This window comes from Ochlerotatus camptorhynchus, unplaced genomic scaffold (genome assembly GCF_037179485.1).
Source record: "Ochlerotatus camptorhynchus isolate MF236.1 unplaced genomic scaffold, CSIRO-AGI_Acam_v1.1 ptg000433l, whole genome shotgun sequence".
NCBI lineage: Eukaryota > Metazoa > Arthropoda > Insecta > Diptera > Culicidae > Ochlerotatus > Ochlerotatus camptorhynchus.
The window spans coordinates 1572302-1588285 of NW_027040919.1; the positions used below are offsets into that span (position 1 = coordinate 1572302).

At 43.1% G+C, this 15984-nt stretch overlaps 2 protein-coding genes across 2 annotated transcripts in view; both read right to left on the bottom strand.

Annotated features, from left to right (window-relative positions):
• Positions 1-1439: 1439 nt before the first annotated feature.
• On the bottom strand, positions 1440-2155 carry LOC135711470 (uncharacterized). The gene is made up of 2 exons (XM_065234324.1): positions 1948-2155; positions 1440-1880 (listed from the first exon to the last, which is right to left on the bottom strand). Exons 1-2 carry the CDS (start codon positions 2128-2130, stop codon positions 1455-1457), a joined length of 609 nt encoding a protein of 202 aa, XP_065090396.1. The 5' UTR covers positions 2131-2155; the 3' UTR covers positions 1440-1454.
• Positions 2156-2349: 194 nt separating this feature from the next.
• The window catches only part of LOC135711523 (CKLF-like MARVEL transmembrane domain-containing protein 4), a 49085-nt gene continuing 35450 nt past the window's right edge, over positions 2350-15984 (bottom strand). Inside the window, exons 2-4 of the mRNA XM_065234393.1 lie at positions 13137-13304; positions 12318-12431; positions 2350-3349 (exon numbers count right to left, since the gene is read on the bottom strand). Of these exons, the coding sequence (XP_065090465.1) occupies positions 3269-3349; positions 12318-12431; positions 13137-13304 (363 nt within the window). The 3' untranslated portion in view covers positions 2350-3268. The remainder of the gene's footprint in view (positions 3350-12317; positions 12432-13136; positions 13305-15984) is intronic.

The following is a 15984-nucleotide window of genomic DNA, read 5'->3' on the forward strand; positions in this document are numbered from 1 at the left end:
TTCTGAATTTTTAAATCATTAGATGTTATGATAATATTTTGAGCTTGTGAAATACAAGAAGAGGTTGATATGCAAGTGTTTGACACATGAAACCTGTCAAATTTGCTTTCAGATAGTCACAATAAGCGATTTTACGACTCGCGAGCGCTCACTCTGAGTGAACGCTCACGAATCATAAAACCGCTTATTGTAACACTATGGTAGCGAAATTGACAGGTTTTATGAGTCAAACAATTGCCTTTCATCCTCTTCTTGTATCTAACAGGTACAAAATATCATTATAACATCAAATGATTTCAAAATCAGTAAATAATTTTTTTATAGCAAGTGAGTGGAAGCAACCCTGATTGATAGTAAGCAGGCACCGGCACAGGTTCTTCCATAATATTCTAGCTATTCGGAAGGCTCAGAATACACTTGGGATTACTTTAGCTACAAACAAAATTGACGTCTAATATGAGACGTATATGCTTAAAAAGAGTAAATGAAGCAAGCAGAGAATATATTGAGGTACATTGAGTTATTCGCTGCAAAAAAGCAACTCAGAGTACACCTGTCTCACCCCTTGGTATAAATGTATGAACCAAGACGGTGATCCAGATGCTCCTCGGTTGGAGAAGTTAATACCACCGGTTGAAAACTAACGATTTAAAATTGGCTCACTGATGAAATGAGGGGTTCGTGGATTTTATTATGTTTCGAGGGGTACATCGATTAGCTTGAGACCGGAGAAGGTATCAGAGCTGAGCCAAAAAGTTGAGCGCGTTTCTTCGGGACCTTCTGGTCCTAGAGTAACCTCTAAGGTACATATAATTTCGAATGTTGATGCTTTAGAACAAATGTCCAACAAAATAATTAATAATTTCAGGCAAAAGTAGGTAATTCCATTTAGGATAGATCTAATTTTGGGCCAACGTCCTTTACATCTATTTTTGTTGCGAATTTTTTCCTAAAATAGATTTACACTGCAGATGGCTTCTAAATTTATTTACCTTTCCGGACGTACGGAAAGATTTTAAAAAGAGTAACTATTTGTTGAAATTTTTTTAAAAAATCTAACAACTGCTTCACGACCCCTAACTCGGCCTACGGATTCTAAATACGGCCTAACGCATCAAAACGCCATTGAATCGCTATTGAATTCACTTCGGCCTGTCGGAAAAGGATAACAATTGATTCGTTCGCTTTTGTTTTTGAGAATAATGGGTGCAAAAATGCATATTACACGTTCTTATTGACTTCGTTCGGTAATAATGTCCCTAGTTCCCCTAAATCATTTTAACAACTAACTTTTCTGCAAACGATAAAAAAGACATGCTAACAGGGAGATTTCGGAAGATACTCAAACAACCGTCAGGAGATTTCAATACTAAATATCAAGTAATAGGTATATAGATGCGGTCGTAAACTCTTCAACAATCATCACGCTTAAGACAAACCGCAAACTCTTCCACTTAAACCTGTCTTCTCTGATCAGTTCCACCATCAACTTCCGGGATGATTGCATGCCGCTTGCTAAAGTAGTTGCAGATCCAATCGACCAGGTACAATCCAGCACTTACGAAGCCGAACGCGCTAGCAACGCGATTGCTAGCCAAACCGTAGTACTGGAAGCTCATGATTAGCACGTAATATGCCAGCACGTGGTAGACCATAGCAGCCAATCCGGTGAACCAGAGCTCCATCCGGAACCAGACCATGGGAGTGAAGGCCCGACAAAGAGGACGAGCCGTCAGTAGCGAATCGCCAAGCAGTAGCACCGTCACAGCCATCGCGTTGATTGTGAAGAAAATATACGGAACCTCTGGGAAGGCTTCAAACGGTTCCGTGGATCGTCTGTTTCGCATATGTGTCAGCACCAGGATCACGATAGCTGCTATCTAGAGGGGGAAAACAAAAGTTTTAAATTGGTTGAGATCTTAAAGGTTGAAGTGATGTCATGCTCACAATTTGGCCCAGCTTGAGTGCTGAACGTAGGCTTTTCAGCGCTTTTTGATTGAACCAGCTCCATGGACATTCCGATGGGTTCTGAAGTATGGTGTCGTCATCCAAAGGGAATTGAACAGAATGGTTTTGCTTTTGGAGAAAGTTGTGAATACCTGGTGGCTCTTCGGCCGAAATGTTATTCATTTTGGAAAAGAAGGTTCACTTTGATGCACAACAATCGAGCGGAAACTCAACAATGGAACTTTTTAACTGAAAGTCTACCTTATCGAAAAGCGATGGCGAAGCCGTTTGGCGATAAAATGGGCTGTTCACCTGATAAGCTTTATCGATCGCAAAAGAAGTCCAAGTGCTGTGTTCCGTTCGGATAAGGTTCACAAAGTTAAGCTGTAGGTAAACTCCCGGTTGAACATAAATAATTTTCCATTTATTCAGATAAAAATATTCGTCGTGATTGATAGTGCGTACACTTTCAATAAAGTTAACGATTATTTAAATACAAATTACAACGCTAAAATAGACGTTCGTACATAAGGCTTGTTGATTGGTTTGTTTTTTTTTTTCACGACGAAAGAGGTTAGGTACGCACGTCCCCAAACTTCTTCTATAGGCATTAAGATATCTGAAATTTTGCTCCCTATGCTAATTTTGCACGGTTATAAACGTTGTTAAACATTATTTAACATACCTTAATGATTATTAATTGTTAATTTCCGACGCAGCCTAAACATAGCTTCTTCTCTACAAGTTGCCTAGTTTTGTATTATTATTATTTTCACTGTGTAACAAATGGCTTTCGATCGTGTGTAGGTAAGTCATTAATTTTCTGTGTGTGTGTGTTTTTTTTTATGGTAGTCAACGAAGGCTTTACGTCAGTTTTTTTGGTTTTGATTGAAAAAGTTAAGTTGTGACGGATATAAACGATAACAAAAAAGTAAAAAGAACAAGATTATTCGCTTAAAATGTAAATAAAGAAAACATGTCTACACAATAAAATGCACTGATTTGTTTGTATGTTCGTTACCTAGCTTGTGTGTGTGTGATTGTATAGAAAATGACTTCATTTGATGCATTTTGCTACTTTGATTTCACTAACCATTAATTGTAAGTAGATGTGTACTGAAAGCAAGTTGATTGCCAACTTTAAACACCCACCATGAGCATCCTTTTTTCGAAAGGATGTCACCTACACTCACTGATGGAACATTTCCATTCTTCCATTCCATCAGATTACTCTAGGTGTCTTATTAGTTAAGTGCTGATGTGTTTGATGTAACCCTATTCACGTCCTTGTTGGTCGGTGGTTTGTTTTATTTCGACGAGGTTACACTCCGCTGGATTTGTGTTCCACAAAGAGGAAGTAAGTGCCCGCTGAGTATGCCAGGAAGTTGAAGATACCGAACACCTGAAAAAATGGAAACACATTAATATCTATTTGTCGGCTGATATTGAGCAAGTGTTCCTATTATGACCGGATGAGTCAATGTTAAGAAATGTTGCTTCTACGTCGATAGAATCCTGGATGGAGTGATTAATTCTATAGCTAAACAAATATATTTGTAATATCATACACTACGTAAGCAAATGACTGAAAGTTACAGAGTAAGGACTCGGCAAAGAAGCACCTTAAACACCCGGAGAATTTTCTGAAGCTTCTGGAAAATTGTTAAAGTTGAAGATCGAAGTAGTCCGCGCTGCGAAAATGACGTGTTTTTGTTAAGCTGCGTCGAGTTCGATCTTTCAAAAATTAAAATAATTTCAATTCTGATCTAGAAAAAAGTTAAATTGAAAGCACAGAAGTTGTATCAAAAGAGTTTCAAGTGATAATTAACAAATCCCACGTGTCCCAAGTGTTTTTCGCAGTGATCAATGAGTTGAATGTTGAATCAAACCCTTCCTGTTCCGTGGTATGAGGTGCCATTTGCTCTAACTATGGGGCTTATTAAACAATGCATTAATAAACATTCTTGAAATGGGTCATTGGATTTACACCTTTCATCTCCAGGGCTAAAAATTTTTGCATATATCGGTAAAAACAGTTTTATCAACATATAGGTGCAGGCAGATTTCTTCCATAACAGCTCTGCCGGTTGAGTGGGGGATGGATTGTATCCACACCACACACATACAAACACAGGGCTACAAATGGTGAGTTGACAACCTGGGAAGAGCGTTTTACCTAGCTCTGGTCCTCACAAGTTCCTACCTCACACCTCCCCGTGGTGTAGCCTGGGCAATGTTGTCCTTCCGACAATAGCAAAGTGAGAGGGTGCGACACGAACACTGGCGCGGTAACCATTGCACGGGGATAGAGAAAATGCTTCGTCAACCCGCAGGAGTGCCAACCGGCACATTAGAATCGACGCCAGTAAGATCCTAATTACGGCATACTGGACACGGCATGGAATAATGGACACGACACGGCACAATGGATTGGATTGGATACATTCTGAAAACGGCGGCTCCCACGAAGGACCGTGTCAACCCTAGCATGGCCTCCCTGCTTGCATGGGATCACGATAGGCGACTATATACAACGAGAAAAAAATAAAAACGAATAAAACGAAAAAAAAAAACACAAAACAAAAAGTAGAAGGGTCTGTGCCTAGGGGCACGAACGGAAGCTTGACGTAGGACCGCTAGTGGACGGAACAAATGTGAACATTTAGTTCTTTTAATTGATCAAACATCAATTATCTTAACTCTTTCCGTTTTTTATTTGTAAATGTATCAAATTTGTAGTATTTATTTCAAAGCGAAAGTTGATGAAGAGAATCCAAGAGACTGTCAACTTGAGTATTTTCGATTCAACTACCCGACTTTAAAAGGTGTATTTTGAATTTTTTGTTATTTACGATTTTTTAAGTTTTGTGCATTTTGGTATTAAAGTGTATTCAATTCATCCCTCACAGGATTTCCTTCCGAATTATATGAATGGGGCGGGGCGGAATGTATCATTTGTGCAGAATATGTAAAAAAGGAGGGACTTCGAGAGATTGAACTTGTGAGAGCTAATTTTCTCACAAATTTGATTTTATTGGCTTTCTGGGGACTGAATATACACCCAAAGCGTGGGAAGTGGGAATTCACTCAAATTCTATATGGATTTTTAACACTTCCTACCAGCATGTTCTGGGAAATGGTCGGACGATGATTATTCTCACCAATACATTCTGGCCTACAATTCCACACCTTATATAGATACCTGGTTGAGCCTTGATAGCTAGCTGCTTGCGGGAACTGATGACCTTGACAAATGTCAAAATAATACTCTTAACAAATTTATGGTGGTCCTGAATAGGACCGTTTTGTAGTGATGGTTGAGCAATGCTGAGCTGAGCACGACGAGCTACTGATTCCGAACCTAGCCTACCGGTGGGACTTCTTCTTCCTTCTCTATGGTTGCTCATATGAACTCTGCAGCTCGCTGCTTGTAGGCAGCCTTTCGTTGTTGTTGTTGTTGTTGTTGAAAGCACTCCTGCTGCTGCTGCTGCTACTACTGCTGCTGCTGGACTGGACATCACCACTTACGGTGATTGAATGAGCACCGTTCAGTGGGACCGCATCGAATTCGATTTTTAAGTCTGTTTTAGGGAATGCGCTGTTTTCAGACATTCGGTGATAATTTTGATCACCATTGCAACAGTTGGACACTTGGTATTTTTCAATAGTGACCTATTGAAAATTAACTAAGTGTTCATTTTAGCAGATTGTTAGATAAATTTCCAATCGTTTGGCTTGTTTAGAATTAAAATCTATCTGCTATTGGTCGAAATCTGACCTCTTTTCGTATTGCTGTGCATTTTGGTGCCTTGAAATTGCGTGGATTCTATAGATCCTGTGGGGATCTATCTAGCCCTGATGTATGTGTTGGTAGAGGGAAAAATGTAAACTTTGCGGGAGACGATGTCTTAACACTCGAAAGCAATTTTATGAAATATGAAGTAAAACAAATCCTAGCTAGTTCTGCATGATGATTTTTTTTATTTGATTTATTTGTAAAGTCGCCGGGAAATACCCGCTGGCGATTTGTTTTTTTATGATAACTCCTTATTTGAAAACAGGCAAAAACTCACAAACAGGTTGCTTTTTCATGATATAAAGTGTGATGATTCAATAATCAATAAATTATCTCAACATTTAGTGGCAAACCATTCATAAATTTTGGTAACATGCAAAAAATAAAATTCTAAAATCCACATTAAATTTCATATGTAAGCGCCGATTGAAACAATCTTTTCGACGTCACTACAAGGGTGATTGATTAAACGAAAGAAACGAATCGTGCTCACAATTCCACACCTTCTATAGACAGGTTGAGCCTTGGTAGCTAGCTGCTTGCGGAAACTGATGACCTTGACCAATGTCCAAATACTCTTTGACAAATTTTTGGTGGACCTGAAAAGGACCGTTTTGTCGTGATGGTTGAGTAATTCTGAGCTGGGTGTTCAAAACGGATGAGGCTGTCGAGCTGTATGTCGTTTTGAGCGAGGGTGACACGCTTGGCATAGATGACCGACCCGCAGCGACTCACGAAGAGCTACTGATTCCGATCCATAGCATAGCGGTGCAGCTTCTTCCTTCCTTGATGGCTGCTTATGTGAGCTCTGCAGTTCGCTGCTTGCAGGCAGCCTTTCGTTGTTACTGGAGAACAATTTTCAACGCCACACGCCGAAAGCACTGCTACTGCTGCTACTGCTGCTACTGATTTCGACGACCGAACACCACCACACAGTGGTGGGGTCGTTGGGAACTTGTGTTTCTGAATATGGCGATGAGTGTGCAAAATATTACGCAATTCCATCCTCCCTATTCGCGCCCGAGGATCGGAGGCGAATGCCACTTCGACTTGTTTCGTCTACTTACTACTCTCTGACGACTGTGCTGGGGAAGCAGCATATGCATGTAGGTAATTGGTGGATTTATTAGTTAATTCGACGCTTTTGGACAATGCTGGATACTAAGCAGTTTTTCAATAGTTTCTTGTTGAAAATCAACATTCTGAAGCATTTTTATCGATGCGTAGCCATATTTCTGATCGATTGGTGATAAAATTCTTGAAATTGGACCAGAGGCAGCTGAGTTATTAACGTTCAAAATCTTTCTTAATTTGTTACATGTTCCATTTTCGGTTTTCACAAAGTGTATCCCCATATAGAAATCAAAGACGTAGTCCTACGTCAAAAAATATGAAGGACGACGGCAAGACGCCAGACAGTAACAACAGAGGAGCGAACGTGTTCGCAAGGAGTGGGATATTGCAGAGATCACCAGTGTTGAACCTGTTGAAGCAGCAGTAAGCCCCAAGGTGAGCAGCAAGGACACCAAGTAAAGCTAGGTATTGTACTAAGCCAGATGTTCACACCGAAATCCAGCAGTAGCACACCCCAAGAAGGATTGCAGCTTGGGAATACCAGATTGATGGAGGTCAGAAGGAGAATCAATGAACTCCATGACTTCCACAAGGCAATAAAGGAAATGGTGACGGGCATCAAATGCTACCGAACGTGAGCAGGATGCGGTGAGGACGAGATCCGTGACTGCCGAAAGGGCACTGATCGAGGCCAAGGAGAAAGCAGCAGCTGAAGCACAGGAGACGCCGAAGGGACCTCGAAATCCACGCTCGGAGAAAAGGGAAAAGGGAAACGCCAGGAGAGGAAGAGGAGTTGAAAAAAGGCAAGAACGACAAGGAAGACAACAAGGAGGAAGGATAGCGTACCGTCGAGAAGCCGAAGGAGAAGTGGAAAAAAACGGAAGGAAAAAGAAGTGAAGGATAAAGAAGAACAGAAGAAGGAACGAAGCAAGAACGATGCTCTGATCGTCGAAGCAAAAGACAAAACGTCGTATGCAGCACTCCTCCGGAAGGTTCGAGAGGATCTGAAGTTGAAGCAACTATGAGAGAACATGGTGAAAATCAGGCGCACCCAGAAAGGCGAGATGCTTTTTGAGCTGAAGAAGGATCCTGCGATCAAGAGCTCAGCCTTTTTCAATCCCAGTCAACCCCGCCGGGATGTTCTGAGGCATAACATCTCGGATCAGGTTAGTAAAGCTGTTGGTCCCCGTTCATGAGTTGATGGGTCGATATGTAGGGTGTAGGTGTGGGAGCTGCCTCCCTGGCGTCGGTAGCATTGGTGCTCAGCACGGAAAACAAGATCGACGGAAAACAAATCAAGGGAAAAGAAAGAACTCAGCCTTCAAGGAGCTAGTCGAAAAGTATCTTGGCGAAAGGGGCGAGCGTAAGAGCTCTATCCCAGGAGACAGTGTTCGAGTGCAGGGATCTGAACGAGATCACTACAGAAGAGGAGCAGAGAAGTGCGTTAAGCGTGCACTGCAATCTGGGAGATGTCCCGATGTCAATCCGGATCAGGAAGGCGTACCGTGGCATGCAAACGGTGGTCATACGGCTTTCGACGTTTGCAGCGAACAAGCTGTTGGAGACGGACAAGGTCAAGGCTGGGTGGTCAGTGTGCTCGCTGAGAGTCACTCCTCGGGTTACCAAGCAACTGGAGCGATGCTGCAAGTGCATGGGTTTCGGTCACCAGACGAGGAACTGCAATGGCCCTGACAGGTCTGATCTGTGCGCGAAATGCGGAGAAAAGGATCATATTGCAAGAGGCTGCACGAAGCAACCGAAGTGTATACTCTGCAAAAAAGAGGACGGAAACGATCATACGACGGGAGGCTTCAAATGCGTCGCATTCAAAAAGGCCATGGCAGGCCAACAGTAATGAAGGTAACCCAAAATAAAGCTCAATCATTGCAACACTGCTCAGCAACTGTTGTGGCTGTCGACAACAGAAACAAAGTGCGACGTAGCAATCATTGCGGAACCGTATCGAGTCCCTCCCGATAACGGTAACTGGATGGCGGATAGAGCTGGGATGGCGGCTATACAAGTTATGGGCAGATACCCTATTCAAGAAGAGATTGCGAGCTCATACGAAGGTTTCATGAGCGCCAAAATCAACGGAATCTTCATATGTAGCTATGTAGTTGGATGATGGAGAAGTTCCATGAGATGCTGGATGGACTTACCGAAGAGCTGATCGGACGACGATCGGTAGTCATCGGAGGAGATTTCAATGCTTGGGCAGTGGAGTGGGGAAGCAGATTTTCCAATGCAAGAGGGCACAGACTGCTGGAAAACAGCATTTTTCACAGAGATGGCCGGGAATCCATTATCGACGTTACTTTCTGCAGTCCGTCGCTGGTGGCAAACATGAATTAGAGAGTGTGCGAAGCATATACCCACAGCGACCATCAGGTGATTCTAAATGGCATCCATCAACGGAATTCTGTGGCAGTACGGAGGACGAGAACATGTGACCGAAAGTGGAAGACGAAGGCTTTCGACAAGGATCTTTTCGTTGAAGCACTCCGTGTGGACAGGGACCCCGTAGATCTGAACGCGGACGAGCTGACAGCAAACGTTAGTAAGAGCATGTGACACGACCATGCCGAGGAAACTGGAGCCAAATAACAGACGGCGTCCAGGTTACTGGTGGAACGAGGTTCTTAGCACCCTCCGCGCTAGTTGTCTCAGAGCCAGAAGACGTGTTCAGAGAGCAAGAAAAGAAGCAGACAGAACGGAACAAAGAGGAGTATTTCGAGCGGCTAGGGCCGCACTTAAACGAGAGATAAAACAGAGCAAGTCAAACTGTTTTAAGGAGCTGTGCCACGACGCTGATGCCAACCCCTGGGGCGACGCATACCGTAGTCGTGATGGCGAAGATCAGAGCTCCAACGATGCCCGCTGAAATGTGCCAAGAGAAGCTGAAAGTCATGGTGGGAGCAGTTTTTCCGACGACCCAACTACCTGTCCACCTGGCTCATAGCAGTGGCGAAAGGATTGAAGGTGAAGAAAGCTCCCGGTCCAGAAGGAATCAACAACGGGGCGTCCGAAGCGGCAATCCAGGCGTTCTCACACATGTTCAGGATGGTGCTGCAGAAATGCCTGGACGAGGGTCACTGCCCTGACAGGTGGAAGATACAGAAGCTATTGTTGCTGTCGAAACCAGGAAAATCGCCGAGGGAATTCAGCAGCGTATAGACCTATATGCCTGCTGGATAAACTCGGAAAACTCTTGAAGAGGATCATCCTAAACAGGCTGACGAAATGCACGGAGAGTGAGCACGGATGTTCGGATTCCGGAAAGGGAGATCAACGGTGGATGCAATTCGGACAGTGGTCTAGAGAGCCGAGAAGGCGTCTAAACAGAAGCGGAGAGAAGATCGATATTGCGCCGTGATAACGATCGACGTCAACAATGCGTTCAAAAGCGCCAGCTGGGAGGCCATCGCCGAAGCGCTGCTTAGAATAACGGTCCCTGATTACCTGTGCAGGATCCTGAGGAGTTATTTCCAGAACCGGGTTCTGGTCTACGAGACGGCAGTTCCACAAGGCTCCATCTTTGGTCCAACGCTCTAGAACGGGATGTACAACGGCGTGCTAACGCTGAAGCTGCTCAAAGGAGTTCAGATCAGGCATACCAAAAGTACCGCCTCATGACAGTATTCCAACGGCTGTCGCTTTCTTTTTCGTACGACAGCCTTGAGATTGAGCTATAAGCGACAGCCCACAGTGAGGCTGTTATACGACATGCAACGTTGCCGTCTTGTGCAGTACACGACAGCTCGTTCTTAGTCATATATTTTGTTCGTTCGGCTATGACTGCCTCGGATGGTCATTCGTAACGTTCCTCGTACATACAACAAGCAGTCCGTCAAACTGCCGATTCGTCGCTGCTGGCTTTGAAATTTTGTTTGTATGTCGTAAGACTGCTACTACACTACCAGTGTGGCGCCGGAGCTCGTTCGGTTGCTATCACGTTCGTGCTGCCCATTGCAAAATTTTCATCCGATATTTTTTTAAAAACGACGGTCTCCGGCAAAAAATATAAGCCTACCCGACACCAACCTGACTTCTACCAAACCCCAACCCGATGTTGGTCCGACATTGACCCGACATAAACACATAATTGACCCGACATCGACCCGACATTTGGTCGACGTCGACCGTAAATTGACCTTACATTGATCCGACATCGGGCCGACGTATCTGTTCGGGATCATTCTTCTGGGTTTCTTCCATACTCTACTGCCGTATATCAATTGTATATAATGTCTCGTGACAGCCTTTTCGTGACAGCCACTTCGGTAAGCTGAGGGATGTCGTCGGTTTGTGAAGGCTGTTATGACGACAGAAACATTGAGAATCTGGTCATAAAGAAATGTATAAATACAGCCCATTCGGTTCAGTACGTTCCAAGCACGATGATTTTAGCAAAGCGGGTATAGATGCGACTGTTCTAATACAGCTTTCATTCGTTGGTGCGTGCGCTGTTGCCAATACACTTCGAATTCAGATCTGAACGTACGGTAGCAAGCGGTAGTAAAGCACACAAAGCAACAGTCAAGTCAGGTATAAACCAACTGTCGTGAGGAGGCTGTACTTTTTGGAAGCCTGGTTGAGATCGTTGGCTTTGCCGTCGACGTCGTCTTGACAGTAACAGGCGACACACTGGAAGAGGTGGAAGTGTTGGCGACCAAGGCGATCGACATGATTGGTAACTGGATGCAAAGAGCGAAGCTGCAGATAGCCCACCATAAAACGGAAGTGGTATTGGTCAGTAAGTGTAAAGCGGTACAACGAGCAGAAATCACCGTCGGGGAGCACGCCATATCCTCGAAGCGTGTACTGAAATACCTAGGAGTGATGATCAATGACCGGTTAAACTTCAACAGCCACGTCGAATATGCCTGTGACAAGGCTTCGAAGACCATCAACGCGATAGCTAGAATTATGCCGAACAACGCTGGTCCCAGCAGTAGCAAGAGGCGTCTTCTGGCCAGTGTGTCGTCGTCGATACTGAGGTATGGAGGTCCAGCCTGGGTTGCAACGCTGGAAACGAACCAGAATCAAAAGAAACTGAGCAGTACGTTCCGGCTCATGGCCATCCGAATCGTGAGAGCGTACAGAACCATCTCGTCGGAAGCAGTATGCGTTATCGCCGGAATGATCCCTATCGGCATCACCCTGGCGGAGGACAGTGAGTGCTACAGGCAGAAAAAAGCCGGAAGAGTACGGATAGCTGTGAGAGTGGAATCGTTGGCTAAGTGGCAACAGGAGTGGAACACGGTGGAGAAAGGTAGATGGACAAAGTGCGACTAATAACTAATATTGGGTGTGACTACTTAGCTCACATTTTACAAGCACAGCATTGGTTATGAAAATATTAGTTATTTGCTAGCATTTCCGTTGAAAATCTCAGTTCTGACCAAAACTCATCTGTCGGTTACACAGCGGTCTCTCTAGGATTTGTAACGTTTGGAACTCCTTGCATCAAATTAAATACGTAGATTATAAAACTCACCCCAGCAGCAATGTTCGCACTCCTTGCATAGCCATGTATGTTGGACCATGACGCCAGTTGCACAATGAACGCGATAAAGTACAGGACCATCGCAATGCCAGTGTTGAGCAGTTCCTAAAAGATTGAAAAAACTCATTATGAATGAAATCATAAACAAACCGCTCGTCATAAAAATCGGTTCCACCTCAATCGAATCAAACCACGCCATGAGGAATCACGCTCCACTGGACCCAACAACAACGATGACGACGACGACGACGACGACGGTTTGAATCGATTACACTCCATACTAGTTTCGAGACGTTTAATGGTTACAAGCGATCGTGTATCATTTTAGATTTAGGATGGTATGTGGGTGCGTGAATTGGTACGAGTTCGAAAGTCGGACAACCAATCAGAAATTATTTTGAGGAGTGCACTATGCTCCAGGCGAGAAAGAGAGGTGCCACAGTCGGAAGAAGTGTGAGTTTGTTTACTCAAATGAACCATGCCCATTTTGTTATGGCAAGTTTGCTATAAGAAATGCTCCTCGTGTTTATTAGCGAAATTCACATCAAAGATTGATTAATTGCGTAGGAAATCAGTTTGGCACGGCATTTGTGACCAGCATACACCTTCCGGTCGTATGAAACAGGTCAAAAACTGTCCAAATCCGCAGATAAAAAATTTTGTTTTGAATTTCTGTATGGCAAAATAGTGAACTTTTAGTGAACATTAACGGCAAAGAACTCACCAACACTGGGAGACCGTGAGTTCCTGCCCACCTGTCATTTTCCATCTCGCACTATGCTGCTGTCTCTATGAGTGGGTACTACCTACCGTCAGAATCCAGTTGATCGGCAGATTCAGCACCTCCCGGATGCCGAGCAGATAGACGAAGCTCCACAAGACGGTTGCGATGAACGATGTGACGACGACGAACAGGAACCAGTGGGTACCGCCAAGCAGGGCAGGTGATGCGCAGGCCATGCAAATGATACCGAACACCTGGTAGGATGGAAGGAAAGAAAGTAGCTTTTAGAATTTTTGTTTGAATCCGTTGTGGCATTTTTTTTTGTGGATGCCTATAAGGGGTGATGCATATATTATGTCACGCTCTAAGGGGGGTGGGAGGTTCCATGATTTTGTGACAAGCAATGCATTAGGTATAGGAAAAGCGTGACGAAAGGGGGGAGGGAGGGTTAATTTTTCGCCCCTAATAGTTGATTTCGAAACTAGATGAAATCTTCGAATATGGCAGCGAAGTAGGGTATGCAGAAAACTAAACACAATAACCATAAGCTGTACAGTGTTGAAAAAAGGGCATTGGCTTAACGAATTATTAATGGATAAAAAATACAAACATCACAATCGAAAAGCCATCGAGCATCAACCCACTTTCCAACCTAACAAGCACTTCCCCTTCAACTTATAAGTTGATCCATCGGTAACAGCTGTCCATATAACGGATGTTGGTGGCACCAGCAGACTGCCAGAAACTGCAAGCGACTTAACTTCACACAAAAGAGATTGACAATGAGACCTTCGAAGGCACTTAAAAGGGTGACACCAATCGAAGGAAACGGATAGCTCAGCATAACTAGCTCGAATGAATAACGGTACAGTACCAGCTCCATCGGACGCATCACTGCAGGCGATCGGGTACAGTTGTAGGAAGATGATATTACCTACCGGTTGGTGTTGCGCTTTTGGCGGAGGCAACAATGTTGCACGGCTATAAAGCATCACATGCTGCGCCGCGGTGTGTGTAGGTTGAACACTCGATTTCAGAATTTGTGTCAAGTCATCGATTCCTAATCGCCACCAGCCAGTGGAATGCTTTGTAAATAAATCGGTAGGACTGTGATCGAATTACAGCCGGTGGGGGTTTGTGTAATATTGTTAGCTATCAGATAAGTCGGTTTGATGGAATGTTCTTCGGATTGTGGATGACAGTGAGTAGTTGGAGAAAGTGATGAATGGTCAGTGATAAGTTAGATAAGCGGAAGTTCCTAACATGGAAACCATTGTATGGCAGGAGTGGTCAAATTGTACACTATTCTGGCCTCAAATTGTCGGATCTAGGTAAAGTTCCAATATCCAATTCTCTGGTGCTCACAGTAAACTAAAAGTAGAGATTGTCGGGTCCGGGTATTTTTACCCGAAACTCGAAGGGTTCAAGTCGGGTATGGGTATGCTGAGACCCATATTCTGAAAAATCTGAACCAGTATAAATGTACTATCTGGATAAACCTGGAATGCTCCAAAAAATCCATAATACTATTGAAATCAAAGTGATGTGCCAATCTCCCGTAAAAATCGGTCAGGATGATCATCTAGAATTTATTCAAAGTTTAAAAAATATATAAAGCCAACTTGTAAGCATTACTAAAATCATTCAAAAGTTAAGAAAAGTATTGACACAGTGTTCCAAAAAAGTTTAAATATCCATTATGCGATGGATCAGACTTCCAATTTAATTCTTGAAAACATACAACTCACAACACTCGGTAGACCAGTAGGAAATTTTATTTTAAACTAAAATTCTCCTGGCTTAAGTGGGAATCAAAGCCTAACATCGTGGTCCTCACACACAGTTTACCTAAACTACGGGTAACTTAACATGTCCATTACAAAAAAATTTATGCCAAAGAATAATATTATTATATATCTAAAATGAAAGTCTGCAAGCGTTATTTTTGAAGTCTCAGGATCATGAAATGATTCTAAATTCTGGAATTTATATTTTTCCTGTGTCCCAGATCATGATTTTTTTTTTTGTTAGTCTGAATTTACTTCATTTACAGAGTTCAATTTGAATCATCCTAGAATTTCATCATACTTCTATTCTGGATTCCCCCAAACTAATCTTGATAATATTCAAACTTATAACATTCTAAGAGTGCATAGCATCTCTTGTAATCTCTTATGAATCACCCTCTGATTCCACAAATCCCTCAAACTGGTAATAATTTCCAAGAATTGGAATAATTTTGTCTAATTTTTTCTCTATGAAATTCCCTTAGAATATTCTTAATAATTTCCTTGGTACGCTCTTCAGCTTGACCATCACATTCTTCTCCGACTGATCCTCTTCAGTATTTCCTAAGTACTCAAGTACTTTGCCAAAATAGCCTGAAAGTCTCCCAGAAATTACCAGATTTCTTAAAACTTGATAAAACCTACACAGATAAAAATTCTGAATTTTAATAGTGATGTAAACATTCATTCACGTAGACTTGTATTTCATTTCACGCAACCGAGCGACTTGTAAACAATGTTATTTCCAACAATAGGCTTTTGTATACAATATTTGCTACATTGTATGAAATGTCTCAGAACCTTACATGATATATAATGTAAACTTATATGTTCGGAGTTCTTGTAGAAAAAAAAATAAAGTTTCTGTAGCAGCTCTTGTAGTCACAGATCTGTTAACAGCCCTTGATGCAGTAGTTCACCAATTTCGCGAGCGACCGGTGGCATTCGGAGGTGACATTCGCGAAATGTACCACCAATTCCTAATGAAGGCAGAAGATAAGAACGTGCTCCGTTTCTTGTTCCGGTCGAACCCCAAATTCAATCCCGAAGTATACTTGATGGATGTAGCCATTTTTGGGTCAGCGTGTTCCCCGGCACAGTACATTAAAAACCTCAACGCATCCCAATACGCTGATCGATTTCCGGT

Bases quoted from the DNA above. Each gene is read 5' to 3' on its own strand.
- LOC135711470 (XM_065234324.1), bottom strand. From the start codon at position 2,130: ATGAATAACATTTCGGCCGAAGAGCCACCAGGTATTCACAACTTTCTC. The intron at 1,881-1,947 runs GTGAGCATGACA...TTCCCCCTCTAG, and splicing joins CACTCAAGCTGGGCCAAATT to ATAGCAGCTATCGTGATCCT.